The sequence below is a fragment of the Lepisma saccharinum genome, chromosome 8, assembly GCF_977018435.1.
Source record: "Lepisma saccharinum chromosome 8, izLepSacc3.1, whole genome shotgun sequence".
NCBI lineage: Eukaryota > Metazoa > Arthropoda > Insecta > Zygentoma > Lepismatidae > Lepisma > Lepisma saccharinum.
Genome location: NC_139236.1, coordinates 28256107 through 28278892, shown reverse-complemented (window position 1 = coordinate 28278892; position 22786 = coordinate 28256107). Strand labels below are relative to the sequence as shown.

Here is a 22786-nt window from a genome sequence, read left to right as displayed (position 1 = left end):
TGTCGCGGTGTACTACGTGGTTGTAATATGGTCGGCTTGTTTGCAGGGTGCCAGCCAGTGCCGGATCTACAAACCGTAAAAACCCCTCAGTGCGGAAGTGGGGACAAGTAAGCATTTAGGGAGTCCTCAGTCATTGATATAGTAAAGGGTTCGTACTAGGTAAATCAAAAAGTAAAGGCAATTTTCACATAACATCTTTATTTCCACACAAGAAGAAGAACTACACATGTCACTTTTCCACATATGCACCCTGCACGGCAATGCACTTTTGGTATCGTGCAATCAGCTTCTGCATCCCGTCCGCGAAGAAGGTTTTTGGTTGGTCACGAAGCCACGTCTGCACCGCCTGCTGGACCTAGTCATCTGACCTGAACCGACGACCACGAACAAACCCTTTGGTACACTAATTCACTATTGCATATGCTGATCCGAAACTTATGTCGAAGAGTTCCGCGACTTGTGCTATTGTGATTTTTCGATCGTCCCTGATAATGGTATCCACCCGTTAGACGTTTTCTTCTGGGCGTTCACTTCGACTTTCGTCCGTTACACTTGTGCGTCCCGCTTTAAAGCGGTCCACCCACTCGTACACCTTTCGTTGAGTCATGGTGCTTGCTCCATACTGCGCTAACAGCGGAAGGTGGATGTCGGGCGGTTTGACTCCCTCCAACCACAGAAAGCGCAATACGGCGCGCTGTTTCTCGATGGTGCATTCGTGGAGTGGTGCGTCCATACGTGTGACCTTTTTGCTCCGCGACACTCGACTGAATGGTGCAGTGATGGATACACCTACTTCCACGTCACTCCAAGTATACACGTGGTGACGTCACACACACCCAGTCTTCGTTTATTCCTAAGAGGACTCAAAATTTCCTTCAGTTTTTGATTTACCCTAATATATGCGTATGTAAAAAATAAACGTACTTACTCTACGAATCTAATATATGCAGGTAAAGGTAAAGATCCCTGTGCAAATAGCACCGTGCCATGAAGGCATATTTAGGGTATGTGGTGGCAGGGCTCCAAAAGTTTGCAGTGGCTGAAAGTTGCAGTGTTAAATATTTATACCAATGCTTAACAAACCTTCAAAGCAATACGTGTATATGTGTGGGGGCGGCTTAAGGGCCGGGCGACCCAACCGATAGCCCTGGGCACGGCCCTCGACGGTGCCAGACCAGGACGTCCCGATTTAGAAGAGCCAAATGCTTTTTTCTGATTGCATAAATGCGGATACATAAACGTGCCCCCGCAAACAGAAAGAAATGAGTAATTATGCTGTACTTCGCTTTGGGCACCCCCAAATTTCTGAAGATATCTGCACCTATCCACATCACCCCATTCCCACTAAAAGGTTTGAGTTGAATTCAATATGGCGGCCACCAATATCGCGGACGTCCGCTTGGAACACACCAGTGTGGCTCCCCCCTAAGCCTAACCTGTTTCTATCATGACGAATTGTACCCAGCCTAACTCCTTTACTTTTTATAGGAGTGTTAAGGGACTTTTGAATCACCTTGTAGGCCCTTGTATGTGACATTGTCAACATTCAACATGAGATCAAGAATTACATACACACATACCACATATACATTATGTATCTGTAATAAACACATACACACACAGATATATGTGTGTGTGTGTGAAGGTAGGTAGGTAGATACAGGGAGCCTTTGGTAATATTTGGGGGGGGGAGCAAAATTTGTAGATCCGGCACTGGTGCCACAATATAGTAAACATTATTTTGAGAGAGACTGCTTGTATAAAAATACAAATAATTTCAATGGAATGTGCAAAAGGCCACACGCTTGACCTACCAACAAATTGTTTCATCCCCCCCCCCTAGTGTGAATGATTCGTGTCTACTGGATATCTCGAACAATACTGGAATTCAAAGAAGCGTAGGCAGCTTCCCTTGTACCCCCCCCCCCTCCTCTGGATTATCTTTCCAGGCTCTAGAATTCTGAATTCAGTCCTAATTGAGGAAGAAAAACCTCTGTCTGTGAGAATACATCCGGACTGGGCCACAAGAATAGTCGGTCCTTCTAGGGCCAAAAAAAAAAAAATGTTCCCACTCTACAGTTGATAATTCGACACAGACAGGACCGTTGCAACGTCTTCCGTACATCAATTTTGGCCTTCACGAAGGAAGCATATAGGGCTAAACAAGAAACAGCCCCTTGGAAACTCCAATCCCCCTTCTCTCTCTTGCACCCGTCATTACTTTTCAAAACATATAAGCAAAACAGGAGAGAAAAAAAAAAGGAATTTTCGTTATCGGAGCGTTTAATTTGGAAGACCCTATACATTTTATTGCTGTTGTAATGATGTGATTTGAATTTAACGGGAGTCATAGGCGTAACTTGGCGGGGGCAAGGAAGGCACTTCTCTCCTTCCAATTTGCAAGTTTATTACAATTTACAAATTAATACTTTTGATAACCTCCCCGGGCCTGAGAAGGAAAATAATGAGTAATATTTATGATCTCGCAAATTAAACAGTTATTTAGCAAAATACCATGTGTTACCTTCAAATATCCCTAATTTCAATTAATCGTAGAAAGGAAAGTATGAACGATAGAGCAATAAAATTTCAGAGAATTGAAGAAAAACTCATAAATTTTATTTTCCACACACTAATACACCACATGTGCACGAACAATATCAAGTCTGTATTCAACTTTTTTGCCATGTTCTCTCCAACATATCCCCTGTTACTGTTGCAATCGTATCACATATGCGGGTTCGTAACTCTGGGATGTTATTCACTGGAGTCGCAAACACACGATCCTTGACGTAACCCTAGAGGAAGAATTCCGGCGGAGTGAGGTCAGGTGAACGTAGCGGCCACCGTATCGGTCCATCGCTTCCAATCCAGCGATTAGGAAATGTCGAATTGAGGGACCTCCGAACATCCAGACTCCAGTGTGGGGGAGCCCCATCTTGTTGGAAGATGATGTCCGGGTGTAGAGCAACTACCTGGGGGTACACAACTGCTCCAACATGTCCAAGTACACAGGGCCTGTTACTGTATCTTCATTGAAAACAAACGGACCGATGATCCTGTCCTTCATTAGACCACACCAAACATTCAATTTTGGGCTATCGCGGACATGTTCTCTGTACACATGTGGGTTTTCAGATCCCCAGATCCGTACGGTATGCCGGTTGACAATACCGACACGTGAAACGTTGCTTCGTCTGAAAACAGGATGTTGTCAAGGAAGTGAGGATTCATGTCGATATGCTGCAGCATTTCCATACACACACCACTGCCTGCGCGCGTTGTTGAACAGTCGCCATTTTTATTTATGCGACCGTGGCGCTGCATAGTGAGCAAACATACAACTTCAAGTCATGAAAACAAAACTTGAAGATCTGGCCTTTCATTTGGTGGTAGTTATTTCACAATTCATCGTACTTCGTTCACAGTAATTAATTAAAATTAGGGAAATTTGAACGGAACACTGTAGTTCTGGGCGATATTTTTATGATAGAAAATTTCTTGGTTTACCCCCCCCCCCCCACCCCTAGTTCCCGGGAGTACGTTGAGAAATAACAAGAGCTAAATTGTAATTGGCGTTATGAATGCTTGTAAGAGTATTAGTTACTTTAATAATTTCAAATTAACTTGGCATTATTAATAATATTGTATTTACTAGTATATATTTTTCAATTCCAATACTGGTTTCATAGGAGATGTCTCCTTCAAGGGTTGTTTTGCGAACATTTTCAGTTTACGCCGGATGCTGTACAGGTACTACGTGAATGTCACTTGAAGAAGAAGAAGAGGAGGAGGTTAAATAAAGAAATAGAAGAAACGGAACGGAAGCAAGAACTCCAGTGCCAAGTGAGGGAAGACATATTGCTTCCGGGGCGTGAGGTGTTTCTGTTAAAAATTCAGAGCACCGCCTTCCGTTTCATCGCACATGAATCGCGAATGAACAAAAGCTATTTACGCTTTTGCAAAAATTGCTTGTGACCTTGAGAAGATGCAATTCCATCACTAACTCTATTCGCTTCATCTCTCCTACCTCCTGGTCAGCCAGCGGACCAGAAAATCGCAGCTTTTGGCCATGGACTTCTTGCCTTTGTCTTCTTTGTGCATTCCTGCAGTTTAAAAGACATATCTTTGCCAGAGGCTCAGCTTTAAGTTTTACACCATTGTCCGCGGCCTATATTGAAGGTTACACCAAAAAAATTCAGTCACGTTCCATCCTTAAGGGTTGTTCCAAAAGCTCTCGGTCTCAACAGTGCCGTCGCCAAAGATTTTCGTTAGTGTGGGCTTAAGGGGTTAAGAAATATTTTCAGGTAGGCTCTGCTGCAGTGGTCAAGGCTACTAAGATTTCCTTTGTTTCCATCTTTTCCTATTTATTCCTCTGTTTCTATCATACGTTCTTCCTTCTTATATTTTTATGCATTACTTTCTTCTGTTTCTCATGCTTTATTTTATCTGTTTCGTCTGCTTTCTTTTTATGTTACTTTTGTTCTCGCATTCCGTTTCTCTTTCTATCATCTCCTATTTCTTTTACTATCATCTTGTTTTGATGTTCTTTTCTTCTGTTTCTGTTGCTCTAGGCTTCACTTTGTTGATCTAGTCTTCCCTTTCTGTTGCTATCTTTTTCCGTTTCCGTTGCTCTCTTTTTCCGTTTCCGTTGCTCTCTTTTTCCGTTTCCGTTGCTCTCTTTTTCCGTTTCCGTTGCTCTCTTTTTCCGTTTCCGTTGCTCTCTTTTTCCGTTTCCGTTGCTCTCTTTTTCCGTTTCCGTTGCTCTCTTTTTCCGTTTCAGTTGCTCTCGTCTTTCGTTTCCGTTGCTCTCGTCTTTCGTTTCCGTTGCTCTCGTCTTCCGTTTCCGTTGCTCTCGTCTTCAGTTTCCGTTGCTCTCGTCTTCCGTTTCCGTTGCTCTCGTCTATCGTTTCCGTTGCTCTCGTCTATCGTTTCCGTTGCTCTCGTCTATCGTTTCCGTTGCTCTCGTCTTTTGTTTGTCTTGCATTTTTTCAACAGAAATTTTTATTTTGACGGTGCATAACTTTCTATTAAATTAGAAGGCCTAATTATTTCCGCTTTCAGTTATACGTACTTTAAGTTGAACTAAGGTCCTCTTCACATGGTGCTATCAGAGTCGTCATCCACATTCATCGACCATCTTTAGAATGCATGGGTGGAGTCAGTGATTCCATATAAAGGAGGAGCATTAAGATTACCAAGATAACTTTGTGATTGAAAGCACTTAGATTAGATTTTCATTAATTTAAAATTATTTTTCATTGTCTTCGTTTTAAATGCCCTTTAATTTTTAAATGAATATACAAACATACATACACATAGAAACTACCGTAACATTACAAAACACTGTAATAAAATGTTATTTTAAAATCAATTTTTACAACATCCTAAAAGAATACGATAAGAAAGTTTGAAGAAATTTCAAGTGTAGTCTTTTCCCCCGGACATCCAGACTTGGGGATGTGTGTTTAGGTCGAGAGGAGAACGACAGTGGTTTTATCAAGACGATCAGGGAGGAGAGAAGATCGAGAATAAGAACTGTTCTTGAACTAGAAACGCGTAAATTTCGGAAGAACGAAATAAGTGGTGTCTCAGGAATATTTTCGTTTTTGAATCCGCCTTCTGGGGCAATTCGCACATTACGGAGAAATGAGTTAGATCGCAAACTCTTGGCAACATTGTTAATATTTGTTCCACAGAATCAAAGTTCACTTCACTCTCAGATTAACTTTTACATATTACATATGTTTATTTGTACCCGAATCCAACTTCTCTCAAACACTTAATTATGTAACAATGTTTTGATACAAAAACAAGAACGAGACAACGAGGGGTGTCACTATAAACTTACGTGAGAGAAAAAGACGTTTCTGAATTTGCTTTTGATGGTAGTAGTTGTCTGTGTGTGTGTGTGTGTGTGTGTGTGTGTGTGTATATACACACATACACATACAGGGTGAGTCACCTAAAATTACCACCGGAAATATGTCGTGAACAACAAGAAATATTGAAAAACTACTTTCTAAGATATAAAGGTATGAAAAAGCCTCATGAAATTAGTGGACACAATACGTTCAACTACATAAAGAAGTACAATTTTCAACACAAACTTGCGTTTTTTTTTAAAATGGAAACCCCAAATTATATTTTCAGTGCAATTGAAAGTAGGGAAAAATTCATTAAGAATGGCGTTTATTGCATTGTACGTATATAATACGTCAAGCAGTTCTCAAGTGACTGTAACGTGAAGTTGATGCTTGAAACAAACATCTCAGAAGTAGGGGATGTGCGATATTTGGATGTAGAGTCGATATTTTTACGTAAAGAGGTAAAAACATTGACGTCGATATCTCGATATGGATAATATCAACTGTCGATATATCGATAATTTCGACGTCGATATTCAATATGTCGATATCGACGTTGATATTTTTATTTTGTGTGTGTGTGTGTGTGTGTGTATAATTACAAAGTCGGTAACGTGAGTCCTAATAGTAAAATTCTATTTTCACCTAATGATGCTGGTTTTGTTTGGAAATAAAAAAAATAGATCAATGCTGACGCACCAAAAAAATTTAAATCCAATTAAAGCTGGTAAAGGGGCCTGTGTAATGACTTCAATAAGGGCTGACGCCAAGAATTCTTGACCGGGTGTGCAGTAGTTATGTATTAATAAGTTAGGATGGGCCTATATAGTAGACATTATATGAGTTTCAATTATCTCCTTAGCTTTCTCACTCCATATTTTCTAATTTATTCTCTTTCCGCTTATATCTTCTAGCATTCTTTCGTGTTACCCTAAGGCTACTACTTAGCTCATTGGCTGCTAATGCACTGCTTCTATGGAATACATCCACAGAATTAGGAATTGGAACGCAATTCTTGTGTTAAGTGCATTGAATATAATTTCTGCTTGCCACGAATAAAATTAAGACAGTTGAAAGAGAGCTAAAATTAATTTCATTTCACAGGTTTAAAAAATTCAGACATTTGCTACGATGTTCGAAACCTTACTCAGGAAAGTATTTCAACACCAAAGGACAACGAAGCTAACTTTGGAATCAGGGGTTTATCGAGAATTTCCATCTGAGGGGTGTAAGTTCATATTTATGGGGTGTAAGGGTGAATTTAGAGCTAAAATAACCAAATATAGGGCCTGGCTGGCAAAATTGGGTGACTTGTGGGTGTGTTGATCACCGTGGAATGATAATTTGTGAGTATTTCCACAATAGAAATATGCATGAATCAAAAGCAGAATAATTTTATCTATTTCTTGAAACATATTTGTTTTGGTGGGCAATCGAGTGGGCACAGGAATTTTGGGGTAGGCGGTTGACCATCCTTGTCCACCCCTGGCGCCGTCGCTAGCAGACTGAAACAAAAGCACTTCGTCAATGACAATGAGGCCACATCACCTCACCTTCTAATCAAGGGACAGGTTCCACTAGTTTGGTTCTCATATTCAAGTGAGGATCCAATCTCTATTAGCTTATTAGGTATTCCCTATGTAGTAGACATGGGAACCGGGAAGCACTATTGTCTGTATAGTCTAGGCCGACAACGAATCTGCTTAGCATCTGTTGAGAACCATGCCCACCGTGCATAGTGGCAAGACACACTCACGTAACAGAGGAAAAATATACATTGCATAATTCTCGGCGAATTACGGAAGAGAGTTCTGCAGCGGCGACAAGAAGGTGTGTGTGTGGTTCTGTCGGGGAGGAGGGTGGAAGGGGGGGGCGAAGAGATGGAGATTCTGCGGCTGCGGATTCACGCTTTGGTACCTCCTGGAGGCACGATGTTCCGGCTCTGAAGGTCATTCATAGGTTTTCCACGTTAATTTCCTTCCTCTGTGTTTTTTTTTTCTTTTCTTGTTTTCAGGATTGCTGCCGATTTGCAATCGCGTAATTTGAATTTTAGACAAAGCATCTCTCTTTCTGGGAACGGTTTACCCGCTGACACTGCATTAGCATATGTTTGTATTTGTCTGGGAGCATTTCCAACTCTTCGTCGGTTCCTTTCGTGACTGCTTTTGGATATTGCCATGGGCAATATCCAAAGGGGAGGAGGGGATTGACTCTGCTGGAAATTGATATAGTTATTTTCAATTTTTTTAAAAAATGTATTATTTTTATAGTCGATATCAGAAATAAATTTCAGTTAATTCGTATTTCAATAGAGTTTGAATTGATGTTTTAAGTCCACTTTATACATATATAGGCTAACCTGGACTTGGCCTACAGTTTAAAGTGGAATCCGAACCACTTTGCAATGTACCTCACCAGGTATCGAACCCGGAACCCCTTTACCACTACGCCATCTGGGAGGCCCGTATTTAGATAGAGTAACGCGCGAGATCGAAAAAATTCAGTGTAAAATCCAGGAACCACCCCACAATTTAATCTGTTTATATCTGGACTGCATTTTGTAGACTGGCGTCCTGTCCATGTGAGTTTGTCATTGTGCTCTCGTCCATTTCATCTTCATCCTCATATTCGCGATTAGCCAAAAGTGGCAGAGAAGTTAAGTAAAATTAACCATATCAACCAATCAAATAGTAGGCGCATCCAGAAAGTAAGTTTCCCTGGGGTCCTGCACAAGAAGGAAACATTATTTCAGAAACTAATATATGGCATTTTGTTATAATTTAGTGGAAATTATTAGAACTCTTCTCCCAATTCGGGATAATCGCGACGATGACGATGAATGTTCGGAAAAAACACCGCGAGATTTTATTCTTCACCCTTGGTTAAAAGTTAAAACATCAGTAATTTCTAAGCCACTAAGTTTGGCTAATAGTTTTGTGTCCACATATAGCTTTAATGTTTGGAATGAAACCTTGAGGGAGCTTTCAGACCGAAATTGACAACCGATACCTGACCAGTGCTTGAAGTAGAGATACTGCCCCCCCCCCCAGTTAAGAAAATGCTCATAAAGCACCCCCCAGCTACGATAATGTGCCTAAGCTTCCCCCTACCTACTGCAATGTCTCAAATGTCCTGAAATTCGACCAAGCAAGCTTGTCACTTCTGTCAGAAAGCTGCCTAAATTGCTCAAGAACATAGTGGTGCATTTGATACAACTTGATTATTTTGACAGATTGACTTTACTTTTTAACTACCCTCGTATCTATAATCACGTAATTTATATCTTAAATGAAATTTTAAAGAGACCAGACGTATATAGAGGCTATGAACATAACACACATCCTGCCGCATATTTTCTTAGCATTCTAACACTTTATTTTTCTCTTTGTTTTTCAGATGGAGAGGAAGTGTTTACAAGCTGATATGGAGAGAACTTCTAGCGTACCTGTGTTTATATTTTGCAATAAATTTCGTGTACAGATATGCCCTCAACGATCCACAAAAAATGTAAGTAGAAAATGTGTAAATGTACTCGTCTATAAATGTAAGTTATGCGTAGCGGTAAGACGTCATCATTCGTTTTGCAAAGTAAGCGAACAGGTGTAGAATTCTGTTTCTGCGATTCCCAAGTTTTGTCTCTCCTTCTACTGTACGAGGGGAGAGTGAAAAGTTTTGAGCCTCACAGGGAAGGGGTGTTCGAGCTACAGTTTCTCATTATGATTTCTCTACATAATCTTTATAATCAACCCCCAAGTCAATGCACTTATGCGTTCTGTACTGCAATTTGTTTACAGTCAACTGGTAGAATGATTTGTCCTGACCGCCTTCGTCCGCGTGGAAGTGACATCCTCGAAGTGAATTCTTCATAGCAGGGAAAAGATGAAAATCTGACAGGGGCAGGTCGGGTGAATATGGTGGATGGGGAAGTGCGGTGAAGCCGCACTCGACCAAAGCATCCTGTGCGGTGAGGCCTTTCCGACAGAGGTACCGAATCACGGCTCTGTCGGCCACTCTCTTCTCTGACACTCAATTCATTTTCAACCTGACAAAAAAAGAGAAGAAAACATGTGAATTTTACTACCTAACATCACTTCTTCCATGTGAGGTACAAAACTTTTCACTCTCCTCTCGTATATCTTCTTTAAAAATTTGAAGGAAATCGCACGAGACCTTATTTTCATTCAAATTTAGATTATTATTTGAAGTCCTGAAATACACAATTGATCAACGGATTTGATTAAAACTTGCATTTATATCTATATTGATGTAACTAAACCAGTGAACTCGAAAAATGGAAATTTTTACACCAATTTATTCTCACCAACTTGCACATTATTTTCTGGATGACCCATGTGAGAAAATGAAACCGAAGTGATAGAATGTCTCCGTAAGCAGCCGTTCTTCCTTTGCTGAAACAACGAGGCACTTTCCTAATGCATGTATTTTGGTGTAGTGTCACCCTAGTGGAAAGTAAATACATTAATTGTAAACGTTTGGAGCCTTAGACTTCAAGACTTCACAGAAATCTTAAATTACTCTTCAAAATTTATTACATTTCCTGATTTGATTTCATCACGTAGAGATAGGCTTAGATTCAAGTGGGTTATCTTGACATATTCATTTTATGCTCCAACTCTGGGTCTCTTTTCATCTCTGTGTTACCGTAAATTTACGTTAAATGTCTACAATTGCTAGAGACGCCATGTTGGGAAAATGGTCGCCGATAGAGGACGCAGGTGAAGCAATTTATTTTAAATTTACTTTGGACTAGTTAGTCGTGTGGAAATCATTTGTGCAAAATATCATAGTTTAACAGAAATAGTCATGTAACTGTCATTTTGTGGATTTACATGAAACCCAACTCTGAATTTGTTATTATATGGAAGCGTTTTCTACAGATCTCTGAAAACTATTTTATCTTATGAAGGTAATAAATGGTGTGATGCTTTGCATGTAGATTTTGGGTACTTTTAGAATATTCGGTAACTTATCAACTTATAAATCATTAAGAGAAAGGGGATCTTGTAGTTGAGATATAATTTCATGTACGTTATAAATCGGTAATATGTTGCTGTGTGGGATAGGGATAATTACAATCTTGTGTGATTTCTGTATTTTTTATTGTTGCCAAGTTGGCTACAATTAAATATTGTACATGCAGTTTATAATGTATATTTTGCCAAGTTGGTAACACTGCTTATGATCTCATTCCCCAACTGTCGTAAGAGAAAAAGGTTTGCATGGGTAACATTCACTGATGCAGGATTGCCATATTTCAACTACAGTCACAAATAGCTATGTGTGTGTGTGTGTGTGTGGCTTGCCTACAGTAGATGTATCATAGATGTTCCAGCATGTATGTCACACCTTGTATCTAATCTTCTCTCCGCACTAGCTTCCTAGCATAAGACTGAAGCAATTTTAAAAGTTGACTAACGATAAGTCTTAACAAGTCTACAAATTCTGTTACTACTTAGTTATGATGCACATCTTTAATCGATGCTGAGTTTCCCTCCTTCTTAACTGCACGCTACTCTGTCCTTACACATATTGCACTCTTTTCAAGTCAGTGTGACGACAACAAAGATGTTCACGACACCGCGATATATCTTAAATGAATCAATTCACTGCTCTGTTCGCGGAATAGTTAACTATAGCTTTGGAAGAAATGAAGGAAGAATGGTAAATTCTTCTCCCATGATGCAACGCACAGGCCATGGAAGGGTTAGGGCTGAGAACGGCAAGGGAAGCAGGAAAAGGCCTGACTAATACACCACAGACATCGCTGGTTGGCTCACAACTTGTTATCCAGACTGGTTTCATGATAAAGCACTGGAATTACTGCTCGGAACATCCTGGTTTAGCCTGAGTCATTTCTTCAAGACGCTCATTTGTTTTATTACATATAAATGCCAATTAACTGTCTTCTGTATGTGAATCCTTTTCTGAATTGTATCCGGATAGTATGACTCATTCTGATAACGAGAAATTGTTAGTGAGAAGGGAGATGGAGCGGCACGTTTCGATTATGTGAACTGTTTCAGATATCTTGCAACAGAAGCAAACGTGCACTGTTTAACCTCATGTGGGAGTAGCGATAGAATGTTCAATTGGAATTGTTTTCTTTTCGCGCAAGAACAATAATTTCATGATGTTCATGAACAAGTTTTGATGTTCACTCTGGGAAAATCAGTACAATTGAATTGCTCTCGTATATACAGTGTGTCCCGAAATAGTGTTTACACTCTTTGAACGTCAATAACAGGAACACTAATAACAGCAAGCACGAACTTTTTTTGGTGTCATATACCTTAAAGTTATGAATGTTCAAAATGACCACCATTGGCAGTAATACGAGATTATGTGCAATCTGAACAGATTGATAAACAGCAGATACGGTTCCTGCGGGAAAAGAAGTGTAGGTTGTCTCAATTGCATGTCCCAGGTCACTCAGTGTCTCTGGCTTTGTGGCGTACACAGCATTCATCACAGTTCCCCACAGTAATAACTTAACTGTGTTAAATCAGGAGATGTAGATGGATATTCGACTCTTCTTCATTTTGTGTACACTAATGACTACAGCTTGGCAGGCTGTGACGGGACTAAAAACAAAAGAAGGCCTATATGCTCTCACACATGCTCAACATAGACATCGCAGCTTCAAATGCAAATAGTCCAGTCAAGTCATATTTAATAGTTTCTCCGTTATTAAAGTTCAAAGAGGGTATACATTATTTTGGGACACACTGTAGATATACACTTCAACATTATTATTTTTTCTAATTGGTGCAAAGTTTAGGTGTGCAAACGTAATTATTCTAGTTAACAATAATTGAATTTCAAGGTAACCTTCTAGTGCATTACTAGGTTCGATAAGCCATATTCGGTCAAATTATAAAACTACTATTTTTTACTGATTTTATTGTAATTAGTGTAGCGAAACATATCATTTCGTATGCGTTTTTGTCGCACGTTGATAAGTCTTTTTGTTTTAAGTGTGGAGGAGGGAACCGGGATTTCAGTTCGTTAAGAGGTTTATGGTTACGTGGGAGCACATCCGATTCTGGAGGCAAGAATAATAGATCTGACGAGCAGTGTTTCTTTTCTTCATACGGGGTATGTAGGCCAGGCTGGGGTACGCCATATGTCTGCGAGACGAGTTCCAGACTGCGTCGCTAGTTGGAAGCACTGTCAGGGAAGGGAGGTTGTGTAGGTGCAATTTGCCTCCAAGGCGCCAGTCAGTCATTCAGTGAGGTGAGTCATGGCGTTCACAGTGTCAGGTGCCACAAAGAAGGTTCAGCGATCCTTGATACAGTTTTTGACGGGAAAAGGCAACACCACAGTGAAGGTGTTTATGAACAAAAGTGTATGCTCTACCATGACTAATGCCGAGTTCGGTTCGAATCTGGTTCAGACTAATCCCCCGACTCTTCAGTATGAGGTCATCAACGGCAGAAATGGCATACTCCCATGCGTTGTTGAGGCACCTGACACAGTGAACGCCATGACTCGCCTCACTGAATGACTGACTGGCGCCTTGGAGGCAAATTGCACATACACAATCTCCCTTCCCTGCCAGTGCTGCCATATAGCGACGCGGTCTGGAACTCGTCTCGCAGACATGTGGCGTACCCCAGCCTGGCCTACATACCCCGTAAGTTTCATCACTTTATTTCGCTTTTTCACGGCATTAATCCGGTTATTTATTGACCGTATCAAATACAGCCGCAGCAAACGTACCAGTTAATTTAAGAAAATATGTTGAGAGTAAAGTTCTAAAATAGTTATAATTAATATGCAGGAACGATGTTCATTAGCCCATTAGCTTGATAATGGTAATTGTAAAATAGGAAGAGAGATATCAGGCATTCGTATATTACAATTAATCATTTGTTATATCACACATAAAATATCTGTCGTTAAATTGTACGAAATACGGTTTCATTGTATTTCTGGTGCGTGTATATGGAACCTCCCAGAGGGCGTATAGTAGTTCTGGAGGCACATTGAACACTGGTTCGGATCCCACTTTAAACTGTAGGTTCAATCCTAATTTGCCTATCTGAGCATTGGTGTGGGTATAACTGGTGTGCGATGTTAACTGTCGTTGTCAAGAGTTAGGAGGTGAATCGTGTAGACGTCCTCTGCTCGGTAAGCATGTGCTTCATCTTAAAATTAGTTGTTGGAATGGCCATGTGTGCAAGGAACATCAAACTTCATTCTCTGTCCACTTTCTTGTCTAACTTCTAAAATAATATCACTATCTTTCTATTAGCTCCTTCACCAGTTTCAATCCCATGACAAAATACGCATGGTGCCTTAGCTTGTCTATCGGTAGAACTTACCAATGCCTTCTCTGTCTACATTCAAGCTCTGATACACTTTATGGTGCATTGTTATTTTATGGACATGCCCCTAATTATTATATGTTCATGGTTAAGTGTAAGAAATGGCTTTAATTTCACCAGTTAAAGCAATAATAATAATTACTATCTAATAAGGGATATGAAGTTTTAATAACAAGTTTCACATTACAAGGCAAACAAAGACCAAATTTCGGACAAAACTGAATTACAGCAGTAGTTGAAAAATGAAATTAGTATTTTGACAGGGGTAAGGAGGCAGTGCAGGTGTTTTTAAGAACTGAATTTGAATTTTTCTTTCATGTTGCCCTTCCTCAGGGCCAGCTGGTCGGAACAAAATTTAACTCCCAGTTCAACGCCGAGTCATGGTGTTTCTTCAGGCAATTATATTTTAAGGTATTACTATTTACTTTAAAATTCTTATCTATTATGTTAAGTAGGGCATGCTCAGGGAAATATCGTGAGGAATTTTGAGAGAATCGTAATTTTCAGATCATATACAGAGTGTAACAAAAATACGGGGCAAAATTTCAAGAGTAGATTCCTCATGTGTAGAGAAGGAAATTTACGTATTTATCAACATGGGTAATATCTGAGAAATAAAACTTTCAAGTATTGGAATTACGTAGAAGCAAAAGCTAATGTCCCACCACAGAATACAAATACGTATTTTATTAACATTTTTGAAAATAATCTAGGGTAACGTTTATGGAAATTTATTTTAAGAGATCTATGTCGGTGGGAAGTACTGTCTTTGGTATTTTTACTTGTATCTCCTCATTGCATCCACATTAAACCACTTCGCAGTTTGCTCTCTTCATGTTCGTTGCCTCATTGTCACAATAGCAATAGATTGTAGAACTGGTCAAGGAAATAACTCTCTACAGAACACTAGTTGTAGCAGCGATTTTAACACCGGGCACCTTTTTCATTTTCTCGATCAAAAGCGGACAATATAATTAGTAATTCGCTATATTTCGCTATTCATAATTACATTAAAAGTATTCGCTTGAGCAATTTAATCTTATTTTTAAGAAGTCCTTTAAATTTACATTAAAAATCAAAACTTTGTCAAAATTAGTTTGTAGAAACATTTTTTTTTCAGTAAAGTTATGTAGAGTATATTCCTATAGTATTTGCAAAGTCAATCCAAAGAGTGAGAACGAGACGGGCACTTACGACTCGGGACGATGTCGAGAGGGGCACTTACGACTCAGGACGATGCCGATAGGGGCACTAACGATTCGGGTCGAGATAGAGACGACCACTTACGAGTCGTGACGATGCCGAGAGAGGAACTTCCATCATGTGACGATGCCGATAGGGACACTTACGACTCGGGACGATGCCGATACGGACACTTACGACTCGGGACGATACCGAGAGGGGCACTTAACGACTCGGCACGATACCGAGAGGGGCACTTAACGACTCGGGACGATACCGAGAGGGGCACTTCACGACTCGGGACGATGTCGAGACGGGAACTTACGACTCGGGACGATGTCGAGACGGGAACTTACGATGTCGAGACGGGAACTTACGACTCGGGACGATGTCGAGACGGGAACTTAGGACTCGGGACGATGTCGAGACGGGAACTTAGGACTCGGGACGATGTCGAGACGGGAACTTAGGACTCGGGACGATGTCGAGACGGGAACTTAGGACTCGGGACGATGTCGAGACGGGAACTTAGGACTCGGGACGATGTCGAGACGGGAACTTACGACTCGGGACGATGCCGAGACGGGAACTTACGACTCGGGACGATGCCGAGACGGGAACTTACGACTCGGGACGATGCCGAGACGGGAACTTACGACTCGGGACGATGCCGAGACGGGAACTTACGACTCGGGACGATGCCGAGACGGGAACTTACGACTCGGGACGATGTCGAGACGGGAACTTAGGACTCGGGACGATGTCGAGACGGGAACTTAGGACTCGGGACGATGTCGAGACGGGAACTTAGGACTCGGGACGATGTCGAGACGGGAACTTAGGACTCGGGACGATGTCGAGACGGGAACTTAGGACTCGGGACGATGTCGAGACGGGAACTTAGGTCTCGGGACGATGTCGAGACGGGAACTTACGACTCGGGACGATGTCGAGACGGGAACTTACGACTCGGGACGATGCCGAGACGGGAACTTACGACTCGGAACGATGCCGAGACGGGAACTTACGACTCGGGACGATGCCGAGACGGGAACTTACGACTCGGGACGATGCCGAGACGGGAACGTACGACTCGGGACGATGCCGAGACGGGAACGTACGACTCGGGACGATGCCGAGACGGGAACTTACGACTCGGGACGATGCCGAGACTGGAATGTACGACTCGGGACGATGCCGAGACGGGAACGTACGACTCGGGACGATGCCGAGACGGGAACGTACGACTCGGGACGATGCCGAGACGGGAACGTACGACTCGGGACGATGCCGAGACGGGAACTTACGACTCGGGACGATGTCGAGACGGGAACTTACGATGTCGAGACGGGAACTTACGACTCGGGACGATGTCGAGACGGGAACTTAGGACTCGGGACGATGTCGAGACGGGAACTTAGGACTCGGGACGATGTCGAGACGGGAACTTAGGACTCGGGACGATGTCGAGACGGGAACTTAGGACTCGGGACGATGTCGAGACGGGAACTTAGGACTCGGGACGATGTCGAGACGGGAACTTAGGACTCGGGACGATGTCGAGACGGGAACTTAGGACTCGGGACGATGTCGAGACGGGAACTTAGGACTCGGGACGATGTCGAGACGTGAACTTAGGACTCGGGACGATGTCGAGACGGGAACTTAGGACTCGGGACGATGTCGAGACGGGAACTTAGGACTCGGGACGATGTCGAGACGGGAACTTAGGACTCGGGACGATGTCGAGACGGGAACTTAGGACTCGGGACGATGTCGAGACGGGAAATTACGACTCGGGACGATGCCGAGACGGGAACTTACGACTCGGGACGATGTCGACACGGGAACTTACGATGTCGAGACGGGAACTTACGACTCGGGACGATGTCGAGACGGGAACTTACGACTCGGGACGATGTCGACACGGGAACTTACGACTCGGGACGATGTCGACACGGGAACGTACGACTCGGGACGATGTCGACACGGGAACGTACGACTCGGGACGATGTCGAGACGGGAACTTACGATGTCGAGACGGGAACTTACGACTCGGTACTATGTCGAGACGTGAACTTACGACTCGGGACGATGTCCACACGGGAACTTACGACTCGGGACGATGTCAACACGGGAACTTACGACTCGGGACGATGTCCACACGGGAACTTACGACTCGGGACGATGTCCACACGGGAACTTACGACTCGGGACGATGTCCACACGGGAACTTACGACTCGGGACGATGTCGAGACGGGAACGTACGACTCGGGACGATGTCGACACGGGAACGTACGACTCGGGACGATGTCGAGACGGGAACTTACGATGTCGAGACGGGAACTTACGACTCGGTACGATGTCGAGACGGGAACTTACGACTCGGTACGATGTCCACACGGGAACTTACGACTCGGGACGATGTCAACACGGGAACTTACGACTCGGGACGATGTCCACACGGGAACTTACGACTCGGGACGATGTCGAGACGGGAACGTACGACTCGGGACGATGTCGAGACGGGAACTTACGACTCGGGACGATGTCGAGACGGGAACTTACGACTCGGGACGATGTCGAGACGGGAACTTACGACTCGGTACGATGTCGAGACGGGAACTTACGACTCGGGACGATGTCAACACGGGAACTTACGACTCGGGACGATGTCAACACGGGAACTTACGACTCGGGACGATGTCCACACGGGAACTTACGACTCGGGACGATGTCGAGACGGGAACTTACGACTCGGGACGATGTCGAGACGGGAACTTACGACTCGGGACGATGTCGAGACGGGAACTTACGATGTCGAGACGGGAACTTACGACTCGGTACGATGTCGAGACGGGAACTTACGACTCGGGACGATGTCCACACGGGAACTTACGACTCGGGACGATGTCGAGACGGTAACGTACGACTCGGGACGATGTCGAGACGGTAACGTACGACTCGGGACGATGTCGAGACGGGAACTTACGACTCGGGACGATGTCGAGACGGGAACTTACGACTCGGGACGATGACGAGACGGGAACTTACGACTCGGGACGATGACGAGACGGGAACTTACGACTCGGGACGATGACGAGACGGGAACTTACGACTCGGGACGATGCCGAGACGGGAACTTACGACTCGGGACGATGCCGAGACGGGAACTTACGACTCGGGACAATGCCGAGACGGGAACTTACGATGTCGAGACGGGAACTTACGACTCGGTACGATGTCGAGACGGGAAGTTACGACTCGGGACGATGTCCACACGGGAACTTACGACTCGGGACGATGTCGAGACGGGAACGTACGACTCGGGACGATGTCGAGACGGGAACTAACGACTCGGGACGATGCCGAGACGGGAACTTACGACTCGGGACGATGCCGAGACGGGAACTTACGACTCGGGACGATGCCGAGACGGGAACTTACGACTGGTGACGAGACCGAGAGGGCCACTTGCAACTCGGGACTAGACCGAGATGGCGAATTAACAAGTCGGGAGTGCACTGAGAGGGCACTTACAAAACGACATTATAAACAAAAGAAAACTTTTTACAAGAATGAAATTTCTAGTCTGTGGTCATTCCTTACTTATATAGGAGGATGAGCAGCCGCATCGATTTCCGACCCGAGCGGGTGTATTTCGCGGCGTTTGTTAGCCCTTCTGTTTGCTCCAATTGTTCATCCTCATCGTCGCTATCTAAATCGGTATTTGTTAACCCCATTGTAGTGTGGTTTTCACTTTTTTTATTTACATTAGCCAATTGAAAGAATGGTACTCGACAGAAATATACTACCGGGTTCCAGGCCTTGTGCGATTGCCCCATCCAAGAAAAATACAAATAAGCAAGAAATAAGAGGAGGGGTCTCGATCCAATAAACTTTTGCAACGAATTACTTCTAGCAAAAATATAACTTGACTGTAGTTGTTAGCCTGCGTACATCAAAAATGTTTTATAATGATATTGAGTTGTTTTCCATTATATAATTCATGGTATAGACTGGGACAATTTTCGAAAATTCTGACTGTAGGAAGCATCTTTGAGGAAAAGCGGGCAAACAACTTTTTCTGAATATATTTGATGTGTTAATTACGAATATTTTGTTTGCCTCTCTCAATTTTGATGTTATATGCTTCAAATCGCTAAAAAACAAAATGTCGGCCATACGAAATGAGTTCCTATTAACTTTTGAAGGAGCAGAATCAAAATAGTGATCTTGGTGTCAAAAATTATGTTTTTGGGTATGCTGAATCCAAATATTATCTTTTCTAATCTGAAATTTTAAGCTATGTGCTCCAAATCGCTAAAAAACAAAATGGCGGCAATACGAAATGAGGTACTAATAACTTTTGAAGGAGCAGAAAGAAAATAGTGATCTTGGTGTCAAACATTATGTTTTTTGGCATGCTGAATCCAAATATTATGTTTTCCAATCTGAAATTTTAAGCTATGTGCTCCAAATCGCTAAAAAACAAAATGGCGGCCATACGAAATGAGTTCCTATTAACTTTTGAAGGAGCAGAAAGAAAATAGTGATCTTGGTGTCAAACATTATGTTTTTGGGTATGCTCAATCCAAATATTATGTTTTCTAATCTGAAATTTTAAGCTGTTTGTTCCAAATCGCTAAAAAACAAAATGGCGGCTACGTGCATCCATGCAATGTTTCGTATCCATACTTTTGAACTAGGAATAAAACAGTGTAACAGTACGTTTTTAATACAGAAAAAAAGTATAGAACATTTCTGAAGTAAAGATGCAAAATAATAATATTATTCAAAACATAAGACCATATTAAAATATTAACAGTACCAGTGTATGATAAATCCGCACGTTATCCTTATTCAACCTTAGTATAACATTTTTCTAGTCACGAATATTCATGCACTCCTTAGTGCCAGTATCTGCACATTTGCAAGCTGCAGTACATACAAGCTGGCCTTTTCTGCAGGAACATGTAGCGGATATACAACCACCCAAACATCCACAGGTGACAATGCAGGGTTGTGGAATTGGTGGCAGCGATTGAAGTTTTGGAACGAGCTGTCCATCAACCATTTTTCATCCCAAGATAGTAGGTGGTGGTAACACAGGTTTTGGTATGACCGACTGCCTCCACACCATGACTTGATAGTGGGTCCGTTGTACATGTAACCGTAGAGCATCGGTAGTGGGGGGCAGTGCTTGTGGGTTTTTTCTTTTCTGAACAGCTTTACTCTGGCTTCATCACAGCTGCTTGCATCACCATACAACTTGCATATGAACTTCTCTGCCTTGTGTGCTGTTTCTTGTTTCAATTCGTCAACATCAAGATTTAGTAGATCATTATTATTAGTGTTAAATATTTTCCATGCTGTCTTCTTACTGATCCCAGCAATGTAGGATACTGTGTCGCATCCTGTTATGGCGTGGAATGGGATGAGAGTTTCGAAGACAGGATCTGTAAATGAAAGCTTCTGCCTGACTTCATGTACTGGAATGTATTGTTTTTTTTATGTTCCTGCTCGCAACCACAATTTCGTACATCTAATCTTGTGAAATAACGCTACCAATTGCACTAATACATCTGCATCACGTGCTGAGACAACAGTGTTATCAGCACCAGAATTAAGACAGTGAACTATAGTGCAGGAGGCCTTAGAAAGAGCGTTTCGCGGGCTAACAGCAGACGTCGCTCGTACACTATTGCCGATACTCTCGTGTCGTCTGCTCCTCAGCCGAACAAACAGGCCGAGGTAGCAAAAGGCAGAGGTCATTCACCCTTCCAGAAGGGTGCAGCGAGCTAGCTGTGGCAACCGGGCTCGCTCATTCGCAGACCTGATTGGTTCTCGCAGACACACCCCCATATTGTCGTCTGCTGTAAGCCCGCGAAGAGATCTTTCTAAGGCCTTCTGCACTATACACTTCGTGGTTTGCCTGCAATCCTTCAATCGACAAATCACGATTGTTTGTTCGTACGTCATCCTCCTTGTGAAATCCACCGGAAACCACATAATTTTGTCTGCAGGAGCATTGTTGATCAAATGATTAGAGAGAAAACAGGCCAAATCTTTTTTATTCTCCGAGTTAGCAAGAAAGTCACTGAATTTGTTGGGGATTGGCACGGATTCATTTTCTATTACTCTCCTTACTAAATGAGCATGTTTCAAGCGCCTGTCCCTTGTTCCAGCCTTCATTGAAGTTGCGTTATACCGATCAAAGGTGACATCAATCCTCTTAAAACTTCTTCCCATAGAAACAACAAGGTTAAGAAATGCATCAGCCAGTTGACCAAAGTTTAAAACTCCTGCAGGCTTTCGAAGTGCAACAACTAATGCTTGACCATCTATTATAAGGCATGACGCAGACGGAATTGATATATCAGGTGGACAAATTACATCCTTGGTCATCACATCAGCTAGAATGGCTTTGTTTCCTGTTCTCAGACTTCCGTTTGTGTTGGCAAGGAAGATTGGAATTGGCATTAGTTCATGACACAAAATGGGATTTAGATCCACAATACGACCTGCCTCATAGGCAGTTACGAGGCGCTGGAGAATATTCCTGGCAGTTTTCAAAATGGTTTCCTTGCCACTTACTACCAATTTAACTTCATAGAGGGACTTGAAGGTCTTTGAATTTGACTTATGCAGAGGATCACTTAACTTGACTTGTGTGTGACTTTTACCAGGGGCCATCATCCTTTCCTTCACGAAGGTGTCTAGCCCTGTGTTTCAGCTTTGAGGAGAGTATCTTGAATATCTGAAGTAGCTAAATCCTTTGTTTGTGGCAATGTTCTGAAGGAACTGATAAGAGACATCTTAAGATGATGGCTCACAGGTGCAGGTCTTTTCAAATTTATAAATGGATCCATGGTTCTATGTTTCTATCATTCTGAAATAAAGTAAAAAAAGAAAAAAATGTATCATAGGTTTAGTCATTTTTGTGGTTCTTTTGTTTAAAAAAGAGGAAAAAACTACAACAATTTTCAAACATGTCCGATTAGAAAACATAATATTCGGATTCAGCACACCCAAAAATATTATGTTTGACACCAAGATCACTATTTTGTTTCTGTTCCTTCAAAAGTTATTTGGAGATCATTTCGTATGGCGGCCATTTTGTTTTTTAGCGATTTGAAGCACATAACACCAAAATCGAGAGTGGCAAACAAAATATTCGTAATCAGCACATCAAATACATTCAGAAAATGTTGTTTGTCCGCTTTTCCCCAAAAATGCTTCCTACACTTTTTACAGCCACATTTCTGAGAATTTGCACCAGGCTAGTATTAAATTATAATATTTGAAAAAAAAAAAGCTGAAGGTAAAGTGAGCTTCCAAAAAATGAAATGAAGTTGTCCCACAGTGACAGTAATGCATGCATGATG

The 22786-nt window shown here is 42.4% G+C and overlaps 1 protein-coding gene across 5 annotated transcripts in view; it reads left to right on the top strand.

The window, feature by feature from the left end:
• LOC145990892 (bestrophin-2-like) overlaps positions 1-22786 on the top strand; it is a 317135-nt gene that overhangs the window by 179466 nt on the left and 114883 nt on the right. For 4 of the 5 annotated variants that reach the window (XM_083126371.1, XM_083126370.1, XM_083126374.1 and 1 more), the window contains exons 2-3: positions 9264-9374; positions 14549-14626. In XM_083126371.1, the coding sequence (XP_082982497.1) occupies positions 9264-9374; positions 14549-14626 (189 nt within the window). The remainder of the gene's footprint in view (positions 1-9263; positions 9375-14548; positions 14627-22786) is intronic. The other variant, XM_083126373.1, reaches the window with a different exon arrangement.